A 27,220-nucleotide genomic window follows, 5' to 3' on the forward strand; every position below is an offset into this window, starting at 1 on the left:
AAGCCTGCTTGAAGCAGGTGGATACCTTAGACTAGTGAAGCGAGAGGTTAAAGATCTCTGAACACTCCAGCCAGTTGATCTGTACAGGTATTTAGTACTTGGCTAGGACCCTGTCTGGGCCTGGTGCCTTTTGTGAGTTCACCCTCCTGAAGGGTGCTCACACGTCAGCCTCAGAGTCTGAAATCACAGGGTCACCGGGGGTGTGGGGCTTCATGGTGATTTCTCCATGTTTTGATGGTCAAAGTGAGCATAGAAGACATTGAGCTCATCTGGAAGTGAAGCCCTGTTGTCACCCATGTCGCTTGATTTAACTTTGTAGGAGGGAGATAATACTCAAGTCCTGACACAACTAACGAGCATCCTTTGTTGATTCAAGTTTTGTTCAGAATTGCCACTTTGCCTGTGAGATGGCTTTCTGGTGATCATAACCTGGACTTCCAGTAATTTTCTTGGTCAGCAGATTTGAATGTCTTTGATCTGGCCTTCAGCGGATTGTGGATGTCATGGTTCATCCAGGGCTTCTGACTGGGGAAAACTCTGAATGATTTTGTGGGAACACACTCATCTACAACTGTCTTAATAAAGTCTGTGACAATCATGATGCATTCATTCCGATCCATAGGTGAGTCCTTGAACTCGGCCCAGTCCACCAACTCAAAGCAATCCCATGACTGCTCCTCTGACTCCACAACCACTTCTTTGTTGTCCTAGTCTCTGGCAATTTTCTCTTTGCCCTCTGCCTATATGTAGGTAGGAGAAGGACATCAAGGTGATTTGATCTACTGAACTGCAGTCTGTGCATGGGACAGTAGGCATTCCTTATCTTAGTATAACAGTGGTCCAGTGTATTGGGACCTCTGGCACTATAGGTTACATGCTGATAGCAACTGGGCAGGGTTTTCTTCACACAAGCCTGGTTGAAGTCCCTGACTGTACTTTGAGATGTGTCGGGATGGACTGTTTCTTGTTTGGAGATGACGTCATGGAGTATCTCAAGCTGCTGGCGGTATGTAAACTGTGGTCAGATTATGGAGGGCTAAATAGAACATTTCAAACAGCAAAAAAAATGTTCATTATGGTGCAAAGTGCTCACAGTGTTGCTGCTATACTAAGGTAGTGATTAGGGTTGTGCAGGTTGGTTCAAGAATCAAATGGTTAAAGGGAAGTAACCATTAGTAGTGTGGGTCTTCAGACTTCTATACCTCCTGCCCAGTGGTAGCTGTGAGAAGATGGTATGGCTCAGATGGTGGGAAGCTTTATTAATGATGTTGCCTTCCTGAGGCAGCACTTCCGGTAAGTACTAGGGATGTGCCTGTGATATACTGGGCTGAGTCCACTACTTTCTGCAGCTTCTTACATTCTTGCAAAGTTGAATTGCCATATCAGGCAATGATGCAGCCAGTTGGGATACTTTCAACCTTACCATATCCTAGAAGCCTCCAATTCCCTAGTCTTTCAAAAATAATCTTTAAGAACCTAGTGATCCAGCCTCTACTACCCAGAGGCTGTTTTCTATCTAGAGTTGGTATCCCTAGCACAGAGACAGCATATGGGAGCATTGAATGCATTGGAGGAGATCCAAATAAATCCACTTGTGGGGCAGGGAACATAGCCACGTTGTTAAAATCAGTCTTCAACAGAGAAGAAAATTCTGCTGGGATTTCAACAAAGGAAGATGTTATTGAGATGGAGGAGCTAAACATTGATAGGATAAGATGCATGTTCATCTGAACGAAATAACAAAGCGAATTGGAAAGCTTCTGGTCGTAATCTCCCAAACATTGAGTGGTTCAGGCCTGGTGCTTGAGAAAATGGCAAACATTACCACCTTGTTCCAAAACAATGTCGGATGAGATCTGCAATGTCTGTTTAACCCTGACATTGAGGAAAGTTCTCAATCAGAGACAAAATTATGAGCCATTGGATTCATTATTAAAGGCTTATTTCATCACTAAATCATTTTTGATGAAGAGGGCCAATGAAGAAAATACAGTTGATGTATATATGGAAGTGCAAAAGGTATTTGATAAGGTAGCATGTCAAGGTGGAAGGGCACAGAGTAAAAGGACAGCATGGACAGAAAATTAGCTAAGGTTGTTTTGTCACAGTAGGGCAGAGTTTATGGCAGAATTCCAGAGAGAATGTATTTCAGCAACCACTTTCCTTAATACATTTTAATGACTAGGACTTGAGACTTCAGGCACAATTTCCAAAATTGCAGATGATATAATACTTAGCACCATCCAATACAATATCTCAATGTCTATACATTCTGCAGAATCTAGAGGTTCATACACTAAGGAGGAGGATATTGAATTGTGTAAGGTAAGGGAAACAAGAAGGGTAGTTATGGAAAGTATGATGATTAAAGAAGAGGAAGTATTGGCGCTTTTAAGGAATATAGAAGTGGATAAGTCTCCAGGTCTGGACAGAATATTCCCTCGGACCTTGAGAGGGAAGTTAGTGTGGAAATAGCAGGGGCTCTGACAGAAATATTTCAAATGTCATTAGAAACGGGAATGGTGCCGTATTGCTCATGTGGTTCCATTGTTTAAAAGAGGTTCTAAGAGTAAACCTAGCAATTATCAGCCTGTGAGTTTGACGTCAGTGGTGGGTAAATTGATGGAAAGTATTCTTAGAGATGGCATATATAATTATCTGGATAGACAGGGTCTGATTAGGAACAGTCAACATGGATTTGTGCGTGGAAGGTCATATTTGACGAATCTTATTGAATTTTTTGATGAGGTTAAAGCGGTGGATGTTGTCTATATGGACTTCAGTAAGGCCTTTGAAAAGGATCCACACGGAAGGTTAGTTAGGAAGGTTCAATCGTTAGGTATTAATATGGAAGTAGTAAAATGGATTCAGCAGTGGCTGGATGGGAGACGCCAGAGAGTAGTGGTGGACAACTGTGTGTCAGATTGGAGGCCGGTGACTAGTGGTGTGCCTCAGGGATCTGTACTAGGTCCAATGTTGTTTGTCAAATATATTAATGAGCTGGATGATGGAGTGGTAAATTGGATTAGTAAGTATGCAAATGATACTGAGATAGGTGGAGTTGTGGATAATGAAGTAGGTTTTCAAAGCTTGCAGAGAGATTTAGACCACTTAGAAGAGTGGGCTGAAAGATGGCAGATGGAGTTTAATGCTGATAAATGTGGGTGCTACATTTTGGTAGGACTAATCAAAATAGGACATACATGGTAAATGGTAGGGCATTGAAGAATGCAGTAGAACAGAGGGATCTAGGAATAATGGTGCATAGTTCCCTGAAGATGGAATCTCATGTGGATAGGGTGGTGAAGAAAGCTTTTGGTATGCTGGCCTTTATTAATCAGAGCATTGAGTATAGGAGTTGGGATGTAATGTTGAAATTGTATAAGGCATTGGGAAGGCCAAATTTGGAGTATTGTGTACAGTTCTGGTCACCGAATTATAAGAAAGATGTCAATAAAATTGAGAGAGTACAGAGGAGATTTACTAGAACGTTGCCTGGGTTTCATCTCCTAAGTTACAGAGAAAGGTTGAACAAGTTGGGTCTTTATTCTTTGGAGCATAGAAGGTTGAGGGGGGGACTTGATAGAGGTATTTAAAATTATGAGGGGGATAGATAGAGTTGATGTGGATAGGCTTTTTCCATTGAGAGTGGGGGAGATTCAAACAAGAGACATGAGTTGAGAGTTAAAGGGCAAAAGTTTAGGGGTAACATGAGGGGGAACTTCTTTACTCAGAGAGTGGTAGCTGTGTGGAATGAGCTTCCAGCAGAAGTGGTTGAGGCAGGTTCGATGTTGTCCTTTAAAGTTAAATTGGGTAGATATATGGACAGGAAAGGAATGGAGGGTTAAGGGCTGAGTGCAGGTCGGTGGGACTAGGTGAGAGTAAGATTTCGGCACGGACTGGAAGGGCCGAGATGGACTGTTTCCGTGCTGTAATTGTTATATGGTTATACACTGTGCCATTCTAAGATCATTCTAAGGGTTTATTCACTGTTTTACCCAGTACAGTATCTAGAGATCTATAATGTTGATGGGTTTATTTAAATCCTTGGAAGTCCATCTAACCCTGCAGATTTTCTGGAATGTTTGGTTATATTTTCTTTGGAATGCCTGTGCACCTTTTTGATAGGCCAGTTCCCTTCCTTGTTCACCTTCATGTATGTGTATTTGCTTAGGACGCAATTACCTTTTGGGAAAAAGGTACCTGACTGGCTGGCCGTTGATCAGGTTTGCTGTTACGGATCCCAGTGGTCCGGTTAGGCTGTTGATGGAGGAAGCTGGGTTACCTTGTATGATTTGGGTAAGCCTGCGTAAGAGGTTGACGGTGATGTGGCTCTGGACTGGTTACCATAGCAACTGTTGCATCATAGATGATACAAGTGAGTGCCTGTCACCCCTAATTTGTCCTTCATTTGTAAGAATGAAACAACCTGATCAACTGATTAACTTAAGTTTACTTTAAAATCATCAAACATGATTATCAGCCACCCTGTCAAAGAAACATTAGGAACTCAATGCACAGTCTGGTTGTGGCTTCATGTGCGCACAGTTAGTTATTAATCAATTTGCACTAATCTAAACTGTGCTGATATTTCTGGAATGCCATTAACCCCTATCCTTAACATGATTGGTTGAAGTTGTGACATCACTACTATAACAGGATTAGTCAGTGCCCTATCCCCCTGAAGTCTCCACAAATTCTCCAACTCCCTAGACATTCCCCCATTTGGAACTGTACCACTTTGGGAAAAATGGCCACCTTCAATGAAAAGAAGACCTGTGGCCAGCGCATGGAGGCATTCAAACGCTTTGTTTGGAATCCAGAAACTAAAGAATTGATGGGGAGAACACCTAAAAACTGGGGTAGGAGAAATCGTGACATAAACACGTGACTAGAAGAATTCAGGCAGCAAATTCTTTAGTGGCACAGAGCATAAGAGTAGTTGATGAATTTGTAATATTGGATTTATACCATGGATTAAATAGCACATCTTCTGAGCTATATGTTTCTATGACTCTGAAACTATTGGTTAGCCCATAGTTACTCGTGTATGGTGTTCTGGACTTCCTTTGTAAAAGCTCATTATGGTTGTGGCATACAATGTTGTCAGGATGGGAAACCAGACTATGATTGAGATATTTCTTCCAATAAATGGAGGATGGTTTTTGTTTTGCATTGACTCAGGGCTATGGGGAAAGTGGTACAGTAAGATTAATTTTGGATTGTTTCAGAGTGGATTGGATCACTTTGGAACTGATTGTCAAAGAGTGAGTGGGGCAGTGTGATTAATCGTAATGTAAGATTATGTGGATAGTGTGGGGTAGTTAAATTGGATTAGTTTTAAATTGATACAGATTGTGGGGAAAGTAGACTGATTGTTCAGAGAGAGAGTGGGGCTGTGGGAATAGCCTTAAAAAGATTTAGGGCTATGGGGAGAATGCATTTCTGGGATTAGCTTTGAGTTGACCTAGTGTTATGAGGAGAGTGTAGGGCAGTGAGAATAGTTTTAAATTGACATAAGATTATGTGGAGCATGTACTGTAGTTGGATTAGTTTTGAATTGCTGTCAGAAAGAGAAAGGCAGGAGTATAGAGTGAGAATGGGGCAAAAAGTCAATGAGATTCGGTGGCAAGATGACACTGCAATGTACAATATATTTTTAATGGGATTTGGTGTTATTCCAAAATCCTTTGGGTAAGTTCATCTTCCCATTATTTCTGTAGAACAAATTACTTGACATGAATCAGTGGCTAAATTCAGATTAATACTTAAAAAAAATTGGACATGTGGATGTGGCTGTTTATTGTTCACCTCTATTTGCTCTTGAACTGAGGTGGTTTAGAGTCAACCTCTAATATCATCCATAAACTGTTTCTGTTCATGGGACAACTGCTTGTCATGAAACATTGTATATGAGATCAATGAAGGGAAGGTTTCCTTTCAAATAAGAACTAGCCTTTATGTTTTTAATGTTAAAAATATTAAAGGTGGTAGGTATCTAGTCTTATTAGAATCCCAGAAAGAACGGGAATTAGCAGAAAAGCGTTGAAAGAAGGGTGGTTTGTCTTTGCAGAGGAAATCTGAAGACTATGCTGATTAAATTAGGGGAGGAAGAAAGGGAAGAGCCAGGTAGTGCCTGATCATGTTTCTGTGTTGTGTTCCGTTTGTTATTCTATAGATTTTTATCTAACAGTTCACTGCTTACTTCCAGTTTTCATCATCCTGTATTATGCAGCCTTCTATGTTGTGATATGTGCGCTGTTTGCTCTGTCCCTGTTTGTGCTGTTGTACACAACAGACCCATACACACCAACTTATCAAGACAGACTCAAAGCACCAGGTAAGGTTCTAAGGCTCTTTTGTGAAATTATTGACATGCTCTTCGCAGCAGTCTTCTCAGTGAAGCAAGTCATTTACAAATCTGTGTTATATATTACATGGGCACATTATATTTTGGTAGATTGGAACGAGGTTAGCAGTACCCCACAGAGCACTGTTGATAATGTTCTAACTCCACCAGTCCAAATACAGCTAGGCACTGTACAGTAAAAATGTCCATTGGGTGCTGGGAATCTGGCATAAATCCCGACCACACCACCGCTGACTATGCTGTGTAGGGAAACTGGTAATGGGGATTTGGGCCTGGGAACCTTGCACAAACCCCTTCCTCCATCTTCCATCCACCCTCCCTAGCACTTGTCCTGACCAAGCTTGGTGTGGGGGTGAAGTGGTCTGGAGAAGCTGCTCAGTGCTGAGATGTGGGAATCAGGGCTACAAACTGACTGGCATGATGAGTGTGGGCCATTGGCAGTGGGCCGAGAACATGACTGGTTCATCTCTGAGCTGCCTGTCTAGTCAGAAGGTGGGGGGGGGGGGTCAACTGCTTCCATCAGCAGGTGATGGGAGACCCTAGGAACTCGGTGGTTTGCACCATGTGTCCCTGAGACTCTCCACTCAGTGCTGAGTAGCACCCTGTGACTCAACCCAGATCATGCCAGCCATTACGAGCAGCCTATCTGCATCAAGCAACAAACAGTCTGATGGAGGAACTCCATGGGTTGAGCAGCATTTGTGGGGAGGGGACAGAAATTGTCATCATTTTGGATCAAGACCCTGCATCAAGAGGAGAAGGGAGAGGTAAGACAAGGGCCTTGGGTGGCTGGTGGATTAAGGAGAGGTGTAAGATGATAGGCAGATTGAACCATGGAGGGAAGGGAGAAGCTGGAGTTGTGGAACAAAGGCTGATGATAGATGGAGGCAGACACAGGGAGAAAAATTAGACAGACGGAATGAGGTAGGGTGAAGGAGTGGGTGAAGGTTGGAAACATCCGCTGGGGGAGGAAATGCTGGATGTAGAGGCTCGTGGGGTAAAAGATGAGTACTAGGGGAGCTCTTTCTCTGTTCTGTCAGAAGGAAGGTGCGGTGAGAAGGGAAGTACAACAAACAGGAGATGCAAAGGTACGCTCCATCAATTAGAGTAGAGGGGAGTTCTCCAACCCCCCTCCCCCACTCCACCACAGATGTTCCCGACACACTGAGTTCCTCCAGCAAATGGTATGTCATTCCAGATTCCAGCATCCACAGTGAGATCAAGCCTTGGCTAATTATTTGTAGAGGGCAGGGATTCGTACAATGCTGTCACTAGCACATGTGATAGTAGTATTACCCTATGAGTGGTGAGGGTTTTTTTTCCCCCAGGCAGCATCCTGAGTGCTCGCTGAGGTAGCAGTTAATGTATTTTTAGCTTCTTGGTTATTTCCAATTCTGTGTGGTATTTTATTCATCAGTGTGGCGTCCAATCTGTTGTTCATAACTGTTACATACACTCCATGACCACTTTATTAGCTACACCTGTACACCTCAAATATCTAATCAGCCAATCGAGTGGCAGCAGCTCAGTGTAAACACGGTCAAAAGGTTCCGAATGGGGAAGGAATGCCATCTCAATGACTTTGATCGTGGAATGATTGTTTTGTGACTGCCTGTAAAGGAGACCAATCTCAAGGTTGTATAATGTATACATACTTTGATAATAAATGGACTTTGAACTTTGAGTATCTCAGAAATTGATGATATCCTGGGATTTTCATGTACAACAGTCTCTAGAGTTCACAGAGAATGTGCAAAACATTAAAAAAAAACATCCAGTGAGCGGCAGTTCTTTGGGGGTAAACACCTTGCTACTGAGATAAATCAGAGAATGGCCAGACTGGTTCAAACTGACAGGAAGGCAAGAGTAACTCAAATCAGCACGTGCTACAACACTGGTGTGCAGAAGAACATCTCTGAACACACATCAAACGTTGAAGTGGAGGGGCTGCAGCAGCAGAGGACCATGAGCATACGCGCTGTGGCCACTTTATTAGATACAGGAGGTACCGAATCAAGTGGCCATTGAGTGTATTTTTCTAGTGATCTAAGATGTATATGGTGCTCTGGATATCAAGACTGTGTTTCCATTGTATATACTGTGTAATTTGTTCAGATGTGGTGGTTAATTGGTGAGTGCCAGTAAGCATTTAATAAACACAGGTTCTCCGAAGGAACACCCGATTTACACAACTTGTACTTGGGAATAAGTATTTGGGAGATCAGTGGGATGGATTTGTCAACTGCTGCTGGGCTGCAGGCATCTTCTGCCATGCGGGAAGTTGGTTAGTGGCTCCAGTTTTGACTTATGATCTGTTTAGATTATGAATAGTTCCTGGGAGGAGGTGTAGCACAATATCATAGGGTGGCCTCTGAGTCCCTCTGTCAAAAGAACTTCTCTGTATGTTGCATCCTCCGTTCCTTCTCTCTAGTCATTCTCATCCCCCAGCCCTGTGGTTGCTGATCAGGACTGATTACAAATTTGGCAATGATGCAGCAGGGTTTAGTGAATTGTGTGGTAGGCTGTGCTGAATTGTGAAGCTCAGTGAGTTGTGAGACAGCTTCACAGTGCAGGAGACAGTGAAAGCTTTGCATAAAGTACCGTTAGTTACTGGGGCAGCGTGTGTGTGTGTTCCCTTCACATATGGGTTCTACTTTAAGATTAACACTCCAATGGTAAGAGTGCCCTGTGGCACTCTTAGCTGCAATATGTGGTAAACACGGTTAAATCTTGTTACTGTAAGCATAGCTAAATTAAATAAAACTCTTACTGACTTTTACATCTTGATGTGCACCTATTTAGTATTTCATCTAAATAATTCTCTGTATTCCAAGAAGTGCTTTATGTTTTGGTGCAGTGTTGAGAGTTGTACATCTACTGTGTTAGGCCTGTCTAAAGGGGGATTGACATTGCATCCTGGCTTTGCACACCAGTATGGTGTTTCGTGCATTGGGTGTTCTGTACATCTAAGCTGTGCCCTTGTAGTAAACTGTTTTACTGTTTACAACAAGAATGATTTAGAGAGGCTGCATTGAGCAATTAATTAAAAAAAACATGCAATAGTTTTCACCCAATTTTCACAATAAAATTTACTTTCTTTGTGGGGGTGGCAGCTTTGTATGAAAATTTCTCCCCTTCATGGGTTATAGGTCCTTGTGCGAACGTTGTCTATATTTGCACATGTACTCTGTTACAGGTGTGACGATACAACCGCAACCAAGAGATCTCAAGATCACCTTTAATATCTCAGATCCAAAGTCCTGGCACAGTTACGTCAATGACCTTCAACATTTCCTTTCAGGTAGATGTGGATAAAGTCAAACCTTTACATACTTTGTAACAGGGCAAGACGAATGCAAATACAACTTGTAATCTAAAAAAATCAGATTAATGTAATTTAACTTTTGTTTCATTTGAGGGAAAGATATGACACTGATTTCAATCTTGATTGGGACTTGAATGACTCTTAGTTTAGCTGACTCCTAAACATATTCAGATTCCTTGAGAATTACATTCCTGGAGTAATATTTAAATCCAGACTTTAATTAATACCCAGCAATTATTTCACCCACTGTTCTCTGTCAGCTTGACAGCCGCCAATCAGTCCCTCTTCCTCCATTCCGACCTCATCAGTGACTTTGGCTTCCAGGTTTAATCTGACTAAGTGATGCATTTTTTCCTCCTGCTCTGCCTAGTTGCAACTTCCCTGAAATCGGCACACTCTTGTTTCTTGTTGCATTTGGAGCACTCTATCTATGTCTGTCGTGAGGCCTGTGTCTGATCTAATTTAATTTGTATGTCTTTCAGCTCCTCCTGAACCACAAATTCCAACAATCGCAAATCTGCTCCAAGTTTATTTATAGAAATCATCCAGGAAACTGGGCACAAAGCACAGGGATAGAGCAGAACAAATGCTTGGGAGTTGGGAGATGTGAAGTTTGAAGACAACTATGTATCCAGAGAGGAAACACTACTGATGTTTCCTTGCCCTGAGGGGAGAATGGAGACAGGATGAGATGGTGGTGACAACAGAGACTGGCTGTGTTATTCTCAGGATCTCACCGATTTCTGTAGAGACCACGCCAATCAGGTCACCTCTAGGGTTACTCCTCCCCACAATCTCCCCAGAGTTAGACAACACTCCCGACACCAACAGTTAGAACCCCCTTCTCCCACACAGTCAGTTCACCCCTCTCACACGGTCAGACCCAATCCCACAGAGGGCCAGTGCAGATCCCCACCATGATCAGCTCACCGTGTCCTCGTAATCTGACCACTCCATTATAAATGCTCGGATTCACACAGCACATTTGAAGGCTTTTTACTTGATTATATCCTTGTCAATTCTGGAAAACCATGCTCATTAGTCCCATTCCTCAAGTCTTTTGTTTGCTGTTAATATTAAATTCCCTTTTCAGTTTATCCCATTCCTCAACATCAATTGCCATTCAATTGATAAACTGGGAACCTAAGGACAATTTGCTTAACTTTGCTTTTCGGATTATAAACTCAGCAACTTTCTTTGAACCCATTTGTCCCTGGGACTACTTGTTTTGAAAGCACCCTCATCCCACTGCACAAGAATACCTGCAGCCGAAGCTCTGTCTGATGTTGTTCCAGTAGCTGGAGGGGACTTGCGCTTTGTTCGTTCCATTCTGAATTTCCAGAGCACTGTATAATTAATTGCTTCCCTCTCTAGCTCTGATTTCTGTCTTTACCTACCAGCTTATAATGAATCAGTCCAGGAAAAAGTTAATCAAAACTGCACCAGTGGTAACTATACCTTCCAGGGAGGATATGGCCCTAATTCCAAGTTTGCCTGCCGATTCATCCGAAACACGCTGGACAACTGCTCTGGACTGGAAGATCCTACTTTTGGATACAAGGCCGGTCAGCCTTGCATCTTAATCCGAATGAACAGGGTATGTGTGCTTAGAAAGAACAAATAGGTAGAATAGAATAATAGCATTATGGAATGGTTATGGCAAAGAAAGAGGCCACTCAGCCCATCAAATGAGAATCAGCTCTGAACCAGAGGAGTTCACCATTTCCAGCTCTATTCCCTTATGAATATCCCTTGCAAATTCTTCTGCACTGCCTGTTTATCCATTGTGCCTTGAATACTGCAAGGGAAAAAAATGATGTTTCATTTTCACTCTGCTCTTTTTCACAATGCCTCATTTTCAGCATGGATGTCCAGTCCCTATGCACTTCTCTTGCCCATCCCGAAGGCCTTAAAACTCTCTGCTTCTTTCTAGATAACAAACCCAACCAGTTCCCCTCTACCACCACCCTCCTCCATCTGGCAGAACTGGTTCTTATACTCAGCAATTTCTCTTCTGGCTTCTTCCACATGCTCCAAACCTGAAATATAGCCATTGACACCTGCACAGGTCCCAGCAATGCCTGCCTTTTCATTGGCTATGTGCAACAGTCTATGTTCCAAGCCTTTCCCAGTAACGCTCCCAATTTTTCCTCCGCTACATTGGTGAGTGCATTGGTGCTGCTTCATGCACCCATGTTGAGCTTGTCAATTCCATCAACTTTGCCTCCAACTTCCATCCTGCCCTTAAATTCACCTGGTCTATTTCTGACACATGTCTCTCCTTTCTCAATCTCACTGTCTCCAGACCTGGAGAGATATATTTTATAAATCTACCTGTACTGATTTTCATAGCTATCTTCTCGATACATCTTCCCACCTTGTCACTGTGAAAACTGCCATTCCTCCATCTGTGCTGCATTTGTTCTCAGAGTGAGGCTTTCCTTTCCAGAACATCTCAAATGACTTCCTACTCCAAAGTATATGGTTTTCCTTCACCATTGATCCTGCCCCCATCTGCATCTCCTCCATTTCCCAGACATCCACCCTCACCCTAGCTTCCTGCAGCCATAACAGGGATAGTTCCTCTTGCCCTTACCTACCACCTCATGAGCCTCTGCATCCAGCACATCATTCTCCACAACTTTTGCCATATTCAACAGGACTCTGTCACCAAACACATTTTCACCTCCTTCCCACTCTTTACTGGGATGCGCTTATCCTTCCTCCCTTTCTTAAACAAGGGAGCATCATGCAATGTTCTCTGGTTCTCTGGCACGATCTCTGTATCCAGAGAGTTGGAAGGTTACCTCCTTTCATCCCTAGCCGGTGAGATTGCTGTCACTGTTGGAATAATCTCACAATCTGTGCAACAACAACTAGAAAATCTATTTTGATTAGTATTATCATACAGTCAAGAATCATACAACACAGGATCAGGCCTTCCGACTCCACTGGTCTATACTTATCAAGATGCTCATCTAAGCCCGTCCCATTTGACTGCAGTTGACCCATGGCATTCTAAACCTTTCCTGACCATGTACCCGTCAAAATGCCTTTTAAATGTGTTAACGTATCTACCTTAACTACTTCCTCTGGCACCTCATATCCAATACATCCTACACTCTATTTGAAGAAATTGCTCCTCACCTCTCACTTTAAATGTATGCCCTCTAGTCCTACCCTTGGAAAAAGACCATGTGCATTCATTAATTACAGGGTATCTTATGGCCTGGGCACTGAGGAGAGCTCCTCTGTTCTTCTGAAAAATAATGTCTTCTTGAGAGGATGGAGAGCCTTGCTTCACCTCCCGCAATGTACTTCACTCAGTACAGAACTGGCCTGCGGACTACAAAGCTGCGCATAAATCTGGACTTTCATTCACAACAAGCTGACACAGGGTCAGACACTGTTGATTCAGCAACAGATGATATTGTCTAGAAAAAAGTAACTGGGTTAGGAGCAATTTTATGCAATTGATCGATAATTTGTATTTCATGGACAAGAATCTTTAACTAATAAGTTTTTATTGGAATTTCAGATTATCAATTACTTGCCTGGAAATGGAACTGCCCCATATGTAACTTGTGCTGTTCTGGTGAGTGTCAATAGACATAAAACCTCCTCCACTGAGGGTTGTGGAGTTGATCGATAATCTCATTGATTATATCAGGGGGATCTCAAGGGATCTAATTGAAACCTGTCAGATGGTCTAGGCAGAGTGAATGTGGAAAGGATGTTTCCTGTAGTGGAGGAGTCTAGGATCAGAGGAGACAGCCACAGAATTTAAGGACATCCCTTTAGAACAGAGATGAGGAGGAATTTCTTTAGCCAGAGGATGGTGAATCTGTGGAATTCATTGCCGTAGATGCTGTGGAAGCCAAGTCATTGGGTATAATGAAGGTGTCAAAGGTAGGAGAATGGGGTTGAGAGGGATAATAAATCAGCCATGATGGAATGGTGGAGCACACTTGATATCAGACTGGACGAATTTTGCTCCAATGTCTTTTCGTTTTGTTATTTCCTTGGAAATGCTCCCATTTTCTACTCAGAAATCCTGCACTGAGTGTCCTGCTTACAAATCCAGATGATGTCCCTGCCATACTTCTGGTAAAGTAACACCAGAGGAGCTCTTACGAGTCAGTCTCTGCCTTAAATGTACCCAGTGACATCCACAGGCCTCTGTGCAATGAATTCCACAGATTCACCACTCCTTGACTAAAGGAATTTCTCCTCAGCTCAGTTCCAAAGGACATTCGGAGGCTGTACCCACAGTTCCTAGATTCTCCTGCTAATGGGAATATCTTTTCCATGTCCACTCTAGACAGACCTTTCAGTATTCAGCAGGTTTCAATGAGATCCCCTTCATCCTTCTGAACCCCATAGAGTACAGGCCCAGAGCCATGAAACATTCCCCAGATGTTAAGCTCTCATTCCTAGGATTATACCTATGATTCTCCTCTGGATCCTCTCCAGGACCAGTATATTTTTTCTTACATACAGGGCCCAAACTTACTCACAAATTCCAAATGTGGTTTGACCAATGCCTTACAAACGCTCAACAGTACAACCTTGTTTTTATGTTTCTAGGTTTCTCAAAATGAATGCTAATACTATATTTACTTCCTTTATTATTAACTCAAAGTATCCTTATGGCAGTCAAGAGCCAGCATTTTCAAATTCCTTTTCACCTCCAATTTCCGAATTATCTCCCTATTTAGAAATTAGTCTGCTCCTTCATTCTTGCGACCAAAGTGCATATGCTCACACTTCCCTGTGCTGTATTCCATCCGCCACCATCTTGCTCACGCTTCCAACACGTCAACGTCCTTCCTCAGATTCCTTGTCTCTGCATCGCTACTGTTCCTCCACTAAGGAGGCGGGGTGGTGGGAAAGTTGGTAATCAATAGCTGAACATGTTTGCAAAGCTTGGTTTCCCAGTATCCAGCCATCACTGCCTAGAATGTTCCATTCCACCTTCTAACTCTGAAGTCACCACCTCCAGCCTGTTATTTATTTCTTTTATAAACTCTTTTGTTTGGAGATTATTCTTGTAATTTTATGTCTTGCGAACATGACAAACAGAAGGGTCCATGGTATTCCAAGTGTTGTCTGGTTATACAAGCTTAATACCACTATCTTTGTTTCTTACTCTGTATTCTTTAGGCTCTGTGGTCAGATTGTGCCAGTTATCCCTGGCTTCATTCATTTCAACTTACCATCTTGCCAGTATGGAGACCTTTCAAAGATTTTATGACTTTTCCTTAGACTTTATTACTTATGCTAGCCCTTTCTATTAATTCCTCAAAGAATTAAAATGTGGATTGTCAAGCCTTCTTCCTGTTGGAAATCTTTCTTATATTTTCATCAATACCTGCTGTCTGGAAGGAGTTTGTATGTTTGCCCGTAACTGTGTGCATTTCCTCCGGGGCTCTGGTTTCCTCCCACAATCCAAAGACGTACCAGTTGGTGGGTTAATTGATCATTGTAAATTGTCCTGTCATTAGGCGAGGATTAAATCGGGGGTGGCTGGGTGGCGTGGCTCAAAGGGCTGGAAGGGCCTAATTTGTGCCTCATCTCGATAAGTAAATAAAGATGGACTCCTCGAACCATAAGATTCACTCTTGGCCCTCACAAGTTACCCCATCATGGCTTTGTACCTTACTGTCTAGCATTCTCTGTTTAGCCTTGTCCTACAGTCTGCAGGACAAATGTGTATCTCAGTACATGTGACCACAATAAACCGCCTCCAGTATTCTGTGTTCTGTTATTGCTTTTTCCTTGCACTGAAGTGATGAAATGATCTGTGTAAATGGCTTGAAAAACAAAGTTTTTCGCTATATCTTGGTACATGTGACAATAATGAACTGATAGATCATCTGTTTATAATAGAAATCAATAAATGGAAGATTTCTGTTTTGAAATACAGCATGCCTACCCCGAGAATATTGGAAAAGTGGTATTTTACCCTGAAAATGGCACTTTTGACTTGTCTTATTTCCCTTACTACGGCAGGCAGCCACAGGTAAGGAACCTCATTCTATTTACGACACACATTACTCTTGGTACTTTGACTGCCAGGTCCTGGAATAATTCTTGTCTTTCTCCAGCCAACCTACATCAATCCACTGGTGGCAGTTAAATTCCTGACACTGAAAAGGAACAGGATATTTGAAATTCAGTGTAAGATTAATGCACCAGGAATGATCAACGACAACCCCTATGAAAGATTCGAAGGACGAGTGATCTTCACACTGGATATCAAAAAATGAACGTGATCTAAAGGGGGAAGTCTCGGGTGATGTGAATGTGTTTTGTATATATTTATACCATTCCGCATTCTGAACAAGTTTTTAGACAAGGTTTTAGAAATTTACCTTAATGCATTACATCTTCACTTCTATCTATGATGTATTCTTCGGCACCTGATCTGTATAACCATGACGATTATTGAATGTGCTAAGCGGTCTGGATTATCATTGGCAAATCCCTATTATAAGAGGTCAGTATTTAACTGCAGGGCTGTTAATCCTGTGAGTGACACTGTGGTGGATATTATTTTTTAAACCTCACACAGGCCCTCTTCCTTTCCTACTACGTCTCCTCATAACTGTATGCCTTTTAATTTTTCTTTTCCATTCACCTATCCATACCCCAATGCCTGCCCTCCTTACCAACTTCTCCCTTTCCTCACTCTCCACCTTCTTCCCTCCCCACTTCTTCCACCCTCTCTGTCATTCTTCCATCACTCACATTGTCCAGCTCTCCTCTTTTCCATTCCTTTCTCCCTTTCACCTTCCTACCTCACTAGGACCAGCTTCTAGTTCCTCTTTTGACATAAATATCATCGCTTTTTAGTTTGCTTGACTATTTCTCTTTGCACCTCCTATTACTGAATCTCTCCTAAGTAGTAAAGAATTAACAGTAACAAGCAATATGCCAGAGGAATTCAGCAAGTCGAGCAGCATCTGTGAAGCGAAAGGAATCTTCAAGGTTTCAGGTGGAAACCCTACATCATTCCAATGTTGTTCAGCCCTCTGAATTCCTGCAAGTAGCTTGTTGCTTCAGGTTTCAGTATCTGCTGTCTCATATATTTCCATAAAGAATTGTCCACCCCTTTTAGTACTTCTGTGGCTGTTGTTTTAACTATTAGTCATTTCTTACTGATTTAGAGAACTGGCATTGAAAGAATTCACTCAGCTCGTGTGCCTGTTTATGACTGGTGAAACTAAATTTAAATGGCACCATTAATGTGGGAAACCACTGCTCTTACATCTTTTCCCATTCCATTTAATAAGTATCCAGGTCATTTTCATGCAAAGCCTGTATTGTGCTGCCGTTCTGCCACTCTTGGTGAGGTAAGCCATAAAGTTCATTCTGTGCCTTCTTGTCATACTCCTAAAGGCCTAACAGGGAACACAGTGCTACCTCCTTACTCTTAGCCCCATCGAACTCTCCACTCACTCTGCCCCACCCAACACTCTGCATCTCTTTCTGCTCCTGTTGGTCGATTGGCCCATTCCATACCTTCCTCCTAAATAGCTTTCCACTCATGAGCCAGGTCCTTGTTACCCATGAGTTTACTGGGGAATATTGCAACAGTACCACCTGACCAATACATCTCCATTAAACACAGTCATGTTTTTCTGTATCCATAGCCTATCCCCTCCAAATTCCATTTCCCTTTCTCCTCTTAAAGCAACCACTTAATTTACATTTACATCTGTGTTTCAAAATATGCTCAAGCCTTGGCTTTCCATTTGCCAGGAATCTTCTGCAGCTACCCGTCAGAATCATTTCATACATGTTTCATGTTCTTGCCCTCATTAAAATAATTGCTTTTATTCAGCCTGGCATGTCTGGTACTGACTCCAATGGTTATGGAAGAGAAGAGGTGTTGAATTTAGCCGCCCAGTCTGGTGGACCATGTGTGGCAATATTGTTACCATCTTTCAAAGGTGCTCACTAATCCACGATCATCCCGAAACACAGAGATATACATGGCTTCTGTCCTCTGGTGCAAACCGTATGTTTCCACAATGTTCATGTCAAGGGTGAGGAGCTGGTCAATTTTTCATCATTGGCTATGTTGTTGACAAGGTAGTCCTCTCCTGTTCAACTGAGACAAATTATGTCCTAACGCCGTCACACAATCCTTTTGTTTCTCATTTCTGTCTCCTCATATTCTCTTTCAGCTAAGTTCAGGCCTTCCACACTGGGCCATTTCAAGCAAGGTTCCCATCTAAACTAGTCCCATTTGACTGCATTTGGCCCATATCCTTCTAAATCTTTCCAATGCATTCACCTGTCCAAGTGTCTTTTAAATGTTGTTAATGTACCTGCTTCAAACACCTCCTCTGGCAGCTTGTTCCATATATGGCCCACCCCCTGGGTGAAAATATTACCCCTTAGTTTCTTATTAAATCTCTCTCCCCTGTCCCTAAATGTATGCCCTCCAGTTTTTGATTTTCCAACTCTGGCAGAAAGACCCTGTCTATGCCCTTGATTTTATGCAGCTCTATACGATCACTCCTCATTCTCCTACACACTGGTGAATGAAGCCCTAGCTTGCTCACCTCTTCCTTTAATTGTGGACTGGAGAACCTCTTCCTTTTATAACTCAGTCCTTGAGTCTGGGCAACATTGTCATAAATTTCCTCTGCACTCTTCCCAGCTTTGTGGCATCTTTGCTATAGCAGGGAGACCAAAGCCAAACAATATACTGTATACCAAATGCAGCTTCTGCAGTGTCCCGTTCATTTTGTTCCCACAGTCTGACTCCTGATCATCCTTTACTGACTTCTCATTAGCTGTATTGTTAGTAGGTCTCTCTCCTCTAACCTATAACCTCCTCCAAATCTGCTGCCAAGCCTTAAACTGTCCTTGCACCCTTCCCCCAAACTTCTCTCCATTTCCAATTTTTCAATAATTTTTCACGTCCAGCTTTCCCAGGGCTCCTTACCTAACAGCCAGAGTGTCGTACAGCTGGAAGTCAGCCCCTCGGTCCAATTCATCCATGCCAACTGTGTTGCCCAGTGAGCTAGTGGCATCTGCCCACATTTGGCCCATAGCACTCTAAACCTCTCATATCTAGAAGACTTTAAAATGTTGTTAATGTACCTGCCTCAACTACTAATCTGGCAGCTCCTTCCAAATATACACTGCTTGTTGCCTGCAGCAGCTTCCCCGATATCCCTTTTAAATCTTGCGCCTCTGCCTTTAACCCCATGTCCTCTTGTTTTTAGCACACTCTCCTTGGGAAAAATATTTCATCCTGTCTATGTCCCTCATAATCTTAAATACCTGTGGCAGCCTATTCTTCAATCTCTACATCCCAGGGAATGAAGTACAAGTCTATGCAACCTCTCCCCAGATCCAGGCAACATCCTGGTAGATTATTCCTGCATTCTTTATAGTTTAGAAACATCTGCCCTATAACAGAATGGTCAAACTGTACACAATACACCAAGCGTGGCCTCACCAATGGCTTATATAACTACAACGTAACTTCCCAACTCCTGTACAAAATGCCTTGACTGGTGAAGGCCAGCATGTGATGCTGCTATCAGCAAGCTGCTGTATGTATTTGCATTCCTAGGGCCCAACTATACAATTTCAACCCTGATTTGTTTTCTCAAAATGCAAGACCTCAACGTTTATCTGGATTGAAAGCCAATGCGAATCCTCAGTCCACTTACTAAGCTAAGCAAGATGCCCCTGTAATTATTCTACACTATCTACAATACCAACTATTTTATACCATCCCTAACTTACAAACTACGTGTTGTGCATTTACATCCAAATCGTTTATGTAACTTACAAACAAATGTCCTAGCACTAACCCCACGAGACACTGAAATCGAACACCATCATTTGCTTCCAATTATGCTATCTCCCACTGTGTCCTGTGCAATCTAAGCTTCCACACAAATAGCACCCAAGGTCAAGATTGAACTCAGCTCTCTGGCACTGAGAGGCAGCAGCTCTACCAGCTATGCCACTGTGTTGCCCTTAAAGTCTGCAGGGCGTAGTTCCAGAAGTCTACCACCATCTCCAGCTGCTTGGGGTATTCCTGTACTACAGGGAAATGCTCATATCCCACGCCAGCTAAACTCTTTCAAACTTTTGCTCATTCCCATGATACCCTGCTTGGTCACCATGGCTCTGGAATTCCACCGGCTCCCAGCTACAGTGGGAAAGGCATGTCACCAAACTTGACAAGTCTCCAGTCAAGCATAGTGTGAAAAATTGCCAGTTATCCTAACTACAAAACACTGGAAAATCCTTTCTTGCAAATAGTTCTCTGTCAGTCTCCTTTCAAAGCTCAGAGAAGCGGTGGGAGGAGTTGTCAACATGCCATCAGGCTGCATCTATCTTCAGTGAGAAGGGACATAGGGGCAGAATTAGGTCATTCTGCTCTGCCATTCCATCATGGCTGACTTATTTTTCCTCTCAACCCCATTCTCCTACCTCCTCCTTGTTACATTGATTACCTTACTAATGAAGAACCTATCAGCCATTGCTTTAAATATACCCAATGACTTGGTAATGAATTTCACAGATTTGCCACCCTCTGGCTAAAGAAATTCCTCATCTTTGTTCATCTTCTAAAGGAACATTTTTCTATTCTGAGGCTGCGCTCTCACTGTCCTAGACTCTCCCACTACTGGAAACATGCTCTCCAGTCCACTATGTATAGGCCTTTCAGTTCTTGGTAGGTTTCAATGAGATTCCCCCCCTCCCACCCCTTTTGTTCTTTTAAGCTCCAGGGAGTACAGGCTCAGAACCATCAACTGCTCCAGGGATCAGTTTTGTAAACCACTGGACCCTCTCCAATGCCAGCACATACTTCCTTAAATATGGGGCCCAAAACTTCTCACCATATTCAAAATGTGGTCTGATTAATGCCTTATAAAGCCTCAACATTGCACCCTTGCTGTTATAAATTTGTCCTCTCAAAATAAATGTTAACATTGCATTTGCCTTCCTTCCCTCCGACTCATCCTACAAGTTAACCTTTAGGAAATCCTGCACAAGTTCCTTTGCTCCTTTTATTTTTTTTTAATTTTCTTCCCATTTTGAAAATAATCTACACATTTATTCCTTCTATCAAAGTGCTTGGACCATACACTTCCCTACACTATGTTCCATTTGTCACTTTGCCCATTCTCCCAATCTATCTAAGTCCTTCTGCAGACTCCCTGCTTCCCGAACACTACCTGCCCCTCCACCTCTCTTTGTATCACCCGCAGTCTTGGCCTCAAAGCCGTTAATTCAGGTATCCAGATGATTAACTTATAATATGAGAAGTAGAGGACCCAGCACAGAGCCCCGTGGTACACCTCTCATCACCATTAGCCACTCCTTTATTCCCACTCCTTGCTGCCTTCTGCCAACTGGCCGATCTATGTTAATATCTTTCTTCCAATATGCAGCTATTTGTCAAAGGTCATCTGAAAATCCAAGTATACAACATCTGATTCTCCTTTGTCTATCCTGCTTGTTATTTCCTCAAAGACTTCCAACAGGATTGTTAGTCAACCATTTGCCCTTGAGGGCATCATGCTGCCTCCAGCCTATTTTATCATGTGCACCAAGTACGTAACCCAAACCTCATCCTTAATAATAGACTCTAACATCTTGCCAACCACTGAAGTCAGGCTAACTGGCCAATAATTTTCTGTCTTTTGTCTCCATCTCGTCTTAAAGAAAATCACATTTGTGATTTTGCATTTCAGGAGCCATTCCAAAGGATTATTGTCCAATAGATATTGAGCTTCTGCAGATAGTGCTAAGTCTACTGGAAGGATAAGTGAACCAACAAGTGTACTGACCTTGACATTCTTTTGTTAGTATACATTCTTTGGGATATAAATATCATTGGCAACACCATCCCTAAATGCCCTTGAGCAAATGGGCACTCTTATGAACTGCTGCAGTCATTCTGGTGAATGTGTTCCTACAGCACTGTTGGGGAGGGAGATCCAGGATATGGACTCAGAAACAGTGAAGGAACAACAATAAATTTCCAAGTCAAGATGCCAGCTGACCCAGTGCCTACCTTTGGTGGCAGAGGTTCCCAGTTTGGGAATAACTGCAGTGCATTTTGTAGACAACCCACACTGTGTGATGATGGCAATCAGGCTGAGTGAACCCGGCCTTTTCCCCTTGGAGCGACGGAGGATGAGAGGTGACCTGATAGAGGTGTATAAGGTGATGAGAGGCATTGATCGTGTGGATAGTCAGAGGCGTTTTCCCAGGGCTGAAATAGTTGTCACAAGAGGACACAGGTTTAAGGTGCTAGGGAGTAGGTACAGAGGAGATGTCAGGAGTAAGTTTTTTACTCAGAGAGTGGTGAGTGCATGGAATGGGCTGCTGGCAATGGCGGTGGAGCTAGATAGGATAGGGTCTTTTAAGAGACTTTTGGATAGGTACATGCAGCTTAGTAAAATAGAGGGCTATGGGTAAGCCTAGTAATTTCTAAGGTAGGGACATGTTCGGCACAACTTTGTGGGCAGAAGGGCCTGTATTGTGCTGTGGGTTTTCTATGTTTCTATTATAGCCATAAGGAGCACTGATAGGATTAAAATTTATTAGGGAACAAGGAAAAAATACCTTCTCTGGATGGAATTATAATATGCTCTGAGGTCAGTTTGTTTCAACTTCAGGGCATTGTCCTAGGTTCAAACATCTTCTGTTGCTTCATCAGTGATTTTCCCTCTGTTTTAATCTGCCCTCCCCACCTCCCTGAATTAATTCCATGCTCCACCCTCCTTTCTTATCCAATTCCATCATCTGCAGCCCTTTCTCACTTCAACCTGTCACCTTGCAGCCTCTGTCACTGTCGTCTCTCCCGTCCTCCATCTGCCTATTACCCTCCTCACCTGGTTCCACAATTACTTGCTGGCTCTTGCTCCACCCTTTCTCCCCGTCACCTTTTCTCACCTGGCTATCTCCCTCTACCATTCAGTCCAGATGAAGGGTCTCAGCCTGCTATGTTGATTGTTCATTTTCCTCCACGGACGTTATCTGATCTGCCAAGCCCCTCTAGCATCTGCAGTCTCCCTTGCCTCCTCTCTCCCTCTGTTGTTAAAGTTGAGAATGTTGTTCAGACTTCAGTTCTGTTTGTAGGTCCTTTGATAATAAGGCAGACCACAGGAACACACAGCAAGTTCTGAACAACACTCGGGTGTGCAGTAATGTGACAATAACTCCCACCAAGCAAAGGCCAGGCCGGAAGCATGTCCATCATCAGGGACTCAAACCACTAGCCAATATCACTGGAGGGGCCCTACTATCAAAGGATCCGTGGCCAGAACCTCAGCTGAGCGAATCATATTAATACTGTGGCTACACTGAGGTCAAAGGTTAAATAGTGATTTACCGGCTGCCTGGCAAAAGCTTTCCCAGATCCACGTTCGGAGAATGGAACACCATGCAGCTCCAACACCTGTCTGGCTCATTTAGCACCCATCTGTCATCTGAAACATTCACCCTAATCCCCAGGTGGTACACCAGAGTCACAATCTTGTACCCCCTGCAGCACACATCACTCTTTTCACCAGGGCTACTGTGACAGTACCTCCCAAACATGGAATCTTCACCCTCTTAAAGGACAAAGGCAGTAGGAGTTGTGGGAAAGTGTCCTGCATGTCCTTCACCAAACTGCTGCCAACCTGACGTGGAACCATGTTGTGGTTATTATTCTGGAGGACCTGCATTCCCTACTTGACAGCAGTGTGGCAGTAATTCAAAATGGGGCCGCATCACCACCACCTTTATGGCAAATTGTTATGGGCAATAAATGCCAGTCTTGCTAGTAATGTAACACTTTATTGAAAACATAAGTAGTGTAGCATGGGAAAAGGCCCTTCATCCCTTCATGTTGTGCTGACCACAGTGCCGATCCCACTAATCCCATCCGCTGAACATGTTTCATACCCCTCCATTCTTGCCTGTTTACGTTCCTGTCTAAACACCACTGTTGTTCCAGACACCCATTATTCTCAGTGTAAAAAAAACGCTGCCCTGCAATTCTCCTTTTAAATTTTCCCACTCTCACTCTCACCCTCTAGGATTTGACATTTCACCCTTGGAAGAAGAATCTTTTTAACCAAACTATGCCTATCATAATTCTCTATACTTCTTTCAGGTCATCCTCAGCTTCTAATGGTCCAGAGCAAACAATCCAAAGTTGTAGAACCACATTTTATAGTTAGTGTACTGCAATCTAGGTCGCATCCTGCCGAGTCTCGTCTGCATCCTCTCCAAAGCCTCCACATCCTTCCTGTAATGAGGTGACCAGAAATTCACACGATACACCAAATGTGACCTAACTAAAGTGTTATACAGCTGGAACTTGACCTCCCAACCTTAGTACTCAGTTCCCCAACTGATGAAAGCAAGCATGTTTTAATTCATTTAAAGCATATTTTTTATTCATTTCCATGCTATATTTTCCTTATGCTTCAATTCAGACTCACCTCACTCAATAGCTTTGTTAAATGTTATCTTAAAAGAACACTTAAGGTATCTATCACTGCTCACTGGGGAAAAAATTATTCACTGCAATTACCTTGCCTTAAAGTGCCTATATTTGTAGCAGATCAGGAATTTATTGTAGCATCTGTGGATGAAATCTCTGTGTGTGTGTGTGTGTGTGTATATATATATCACGTTGAAACCTACCAGTCTTGACTGTTTTATTCTCTCCAGTCTGCCATCAGATGTACTCTGAGAGTAGACTCAATACATTTCAGCTGTAGTTTTATTTCTTAGTGATCACTTTTCTAGATAAACAAGCATATGCTCAGAATACAATATTTCTCTGAAAGTTCCCAACAATAAAAAATCAGTTGTCCCTTGGTTGTTATGCATTGTATTATTTAAAAGTCTGTTGCATGGAAAATTATTGTAAAATGTTGAAGATTAAATACGTGTGCTGTACAAAATTAATTACTGTTTTCTTTTACTCAGCTATTTGTGATCAGACATAAAACTGACTTACTCCTCTAAGTGGCTGTCTTAGAAATGCAATACACAATGTCCAGTGACAAAGTTGGTGATGGACTGATTTCCCAAGTGTTGATTTCTAGTGTGAATAATTAACACAACACCAATCTCTAAATAGGGTGACAGAAAAAGGCATATGGCATCCTTGCCTTTAAACCACATCTGGAGTATTGCCTTTAATTCTGCTCGCCCATTATAAGAAGGATGTGGAGGTTTTGGCAAGGGTGCAGGATAAGTTTGCCAGGATGCTGCCTGGGTTAGAGGGCATATGCTGTGAGGAGAGACTTGACAAACAAGGGTTGTTTTCTCTGGAGTGTCGGAGGCTGAGGGAAGATCTGATAGAGGTTGGTAAGATTATGAGAGGAATTGATAGAGTAGGTATCTAGTACCGTTTTCCCAGAGTTGAAATCTCTAGACCAGAGGTCATGTATTGAAGGTGAGGGGAGTAAGTTAAAAGCATGTGTGTGCATGTTTTGTATACAGAAAGTGATGGGTGCCTAGAATGCGTTGTTAGGGATGTTAGTAGAAGCACCATGTGTTTCCATGTGATACATGTATTTAAGAAATTCTTATAGAAAAGCACATGAATCTTCAGAGAATAGTGGGATAGGGACATTGTGTAGGAAAGGATTAGTTTAGTTAGGGATTTAATTGCTAGGTTAGTTTGTTCATTGTGGGCCGAATGTTCAGTTTCTCTTCTGTACTGTTCTATTTCTATGTTCTAAACTGGAGTTAAATGGAGAAAGAGAAAGCCAAAAATATAAAGGAAGATTAGCATAATATTTAAAATTAGACGCGAGAGTGATGAAGCAAAATAGGATAGAAACATAGAAAACCTACAGCACAATACAGGCCCTTCGGCCCACGGAGTTGTGCCGAACATGTCCTCACCTTAGAAATTACTAAGCTTACCTATAGCCCTCTATTTTACTAAGCTCCATATACCTATCTAAAAGTTTCTTAAAAGACCCTATCGTATCCACCTTCACCACCGTTGCCGGCAGCCCATTCCACACACTCACCACTCTCTGAGTAAAAAAACTTACCCCTGACATCTCCTCTGTATCTACTCCCCAGCACCTTAAACCTGTGACCTCTTGTGGCAACCATTTCAGCCCTGGGAAAAAGCCTCCGACTATCCACATGATCAATGCCTCTCATTACCTTATACACCTCTATCAGGTCACCTCTCATCCTCCGTTGCTCCAAGGAGAAAAGGCCGAGTTCACTCAACCTGTTTTCATAAGGCATGCTCCCCAATCCAGGCAACATCCTTGTAAATCTCCACTGCACCCTTTCTATGGTTTCCACATCCTTCCTGTGGTGAGGCCACCAGAACTGAGCACAGTACTCCAAGTGGGGCCTGACCAGGGTCCTATATAGCTGCAACATTACCTCTCGGTTCCTAAATTCAATTCCATGATTGGTGAAGGCCAATACACCGTATGTCTTCTTAACCACAGAGCCAACCTGTGGAGCTGCTTTGAGCGTCCTGTGGACTCAGACCCCAAGATCCCTCTGATCCTCCACACTGCCAAGTCTTACCATTAATACTATATTCTGCCATCATATTTGACCTACCAGAATGAACCACTTCACACTTATTTGGGTTGAACTCCATCTGCCACTTCTCAGCCCAGTTTTGCATCCAATAATGTCTCACTGTAACCTTTGACAGCCCTCCACACTATCCACAACACCTCCAACTTTTGTGTCATCAGCAAACTTACTAACCCATCCCTCCACTTTTTAGGATATTAGAGTTAAGGGGATAGAATTAGAGACAGTGGTATATTATAAACATCAGAAAGTCTGCTGATGCTACACATATAAAGCAACACACACAAAATGCTGTGGGAGTTCAGCAGGTCAGGCAGTTTCTATGGAAATAAAGTTTTTGGCCAAGATCCTTCTTCAAAATTGAAGTGGTATGGTAAAGGCTACAGGAGGAAATAAGACCATTGGAGCAGAACTCGGCCTGCTAAATCTGCTTTACCATTCCATCATGGCTGATTTATGATCCCTCCCGCAGGAGAATGGGCTTGAGAGGGATAATAAATCAGACCCTGACTAATCCAGAACCTGTCAACCTCCACTTTAGATTTACCCAATGGCCTCTATGGTTTTCTGTGTGCAGGATTAGCCAAGGAGGGATATTACTGTATAAAGGGAGAAAGCAGGATTAGAGCAGATGGGATAAAATAGTGCAGAGAAGAGAATAGAATTAGAGATTGAAGAGTAGGTGAGTGAGCAGGGGATTAGACAGCAAAAGGGGTGTGTGGAGAGATGTGGGTGAAGTACAGAAGGGTTCAGGGAGAAAGCTGGGAATATGATATAGCCTGGGAAGATCAGAAATGAACAAGAGAGTGGAGAGTGGGTGAGATGGTGGGATATAAATGCTTTTGGGGGAGGTGAAGGAAGTGGGTATTGAGCAAGAGGATTGTGATATATTATAAAAGGTAACTAGAGCAGAGATTAAGCTGGATGGGATATCAAATTACATGGGGAGAGTAAGA

At 42.7% G+C, this 27,220-nt stretch overlaps 1 protein-coding gene across 2 annotated transcripts in view; it reads left to right on the forward strand.

The window, feature by feature from the left end:
* LOC134348201 (potassium-transporting ATPase subunit beta-like) overlaps positions 1–24,631 on the forward strand; it is a 108,145-nt gene extending 83,514 nt beyond the window's left edge. Inside the window, exons 1-7 of one of the 2 annotated variants that reach the window (XM_063051219.1) lie at positions 4,751–4,862; positions 6,212–6,340; positions 9,567–9,671; positions 11,096–11,292; positions 13,234–13,290; positions 15,622–15,717; positions 15,803–24,631. In XM_063051219.1, the coding sequence (XP_062907289.1) occupies positions 4,751–4,862; positions 6,212–6,340; positions 9,567–9,671; positions 11,096–11,292; positions 13,234–13,290; positions 15,622–15,717; positions 15,803–15,964 (858 nt within the window). In that variant the 3' untranslated portion in view covers positions 15,965–24,631. Of the gene's footprint in view, positions 1–4,750; positions 4,863–6,211; positions 6,341–9,566; positions 9,672–11,095; positions 11,293–13,233; positions 13,291–15,621; positions 15,718–15,802 lie in introns of those variants that run through there. The other variant, XM_063051218.1, reaches the window with a different exon arrangement.
* The last annotated feature ends 2,589 nt before the right edge of the window (positions 24,632–27,220 follow it).

Source organism: Mobula hypostoma, chromosome 6 (genome assembly GCF_963921235.1).
Source record: "Mobula hypostoma chromosome 6, sMobHyp1.1, whole genome shotgun sequence".
Classification (NCBI taxonomy): domain Eukaryota; kingdom Metazoa; phylum Chordata; class Chondrichthyes; order Myliobatiformes; family Myliobatidae; genus Mobula; species Mobula hypostoma.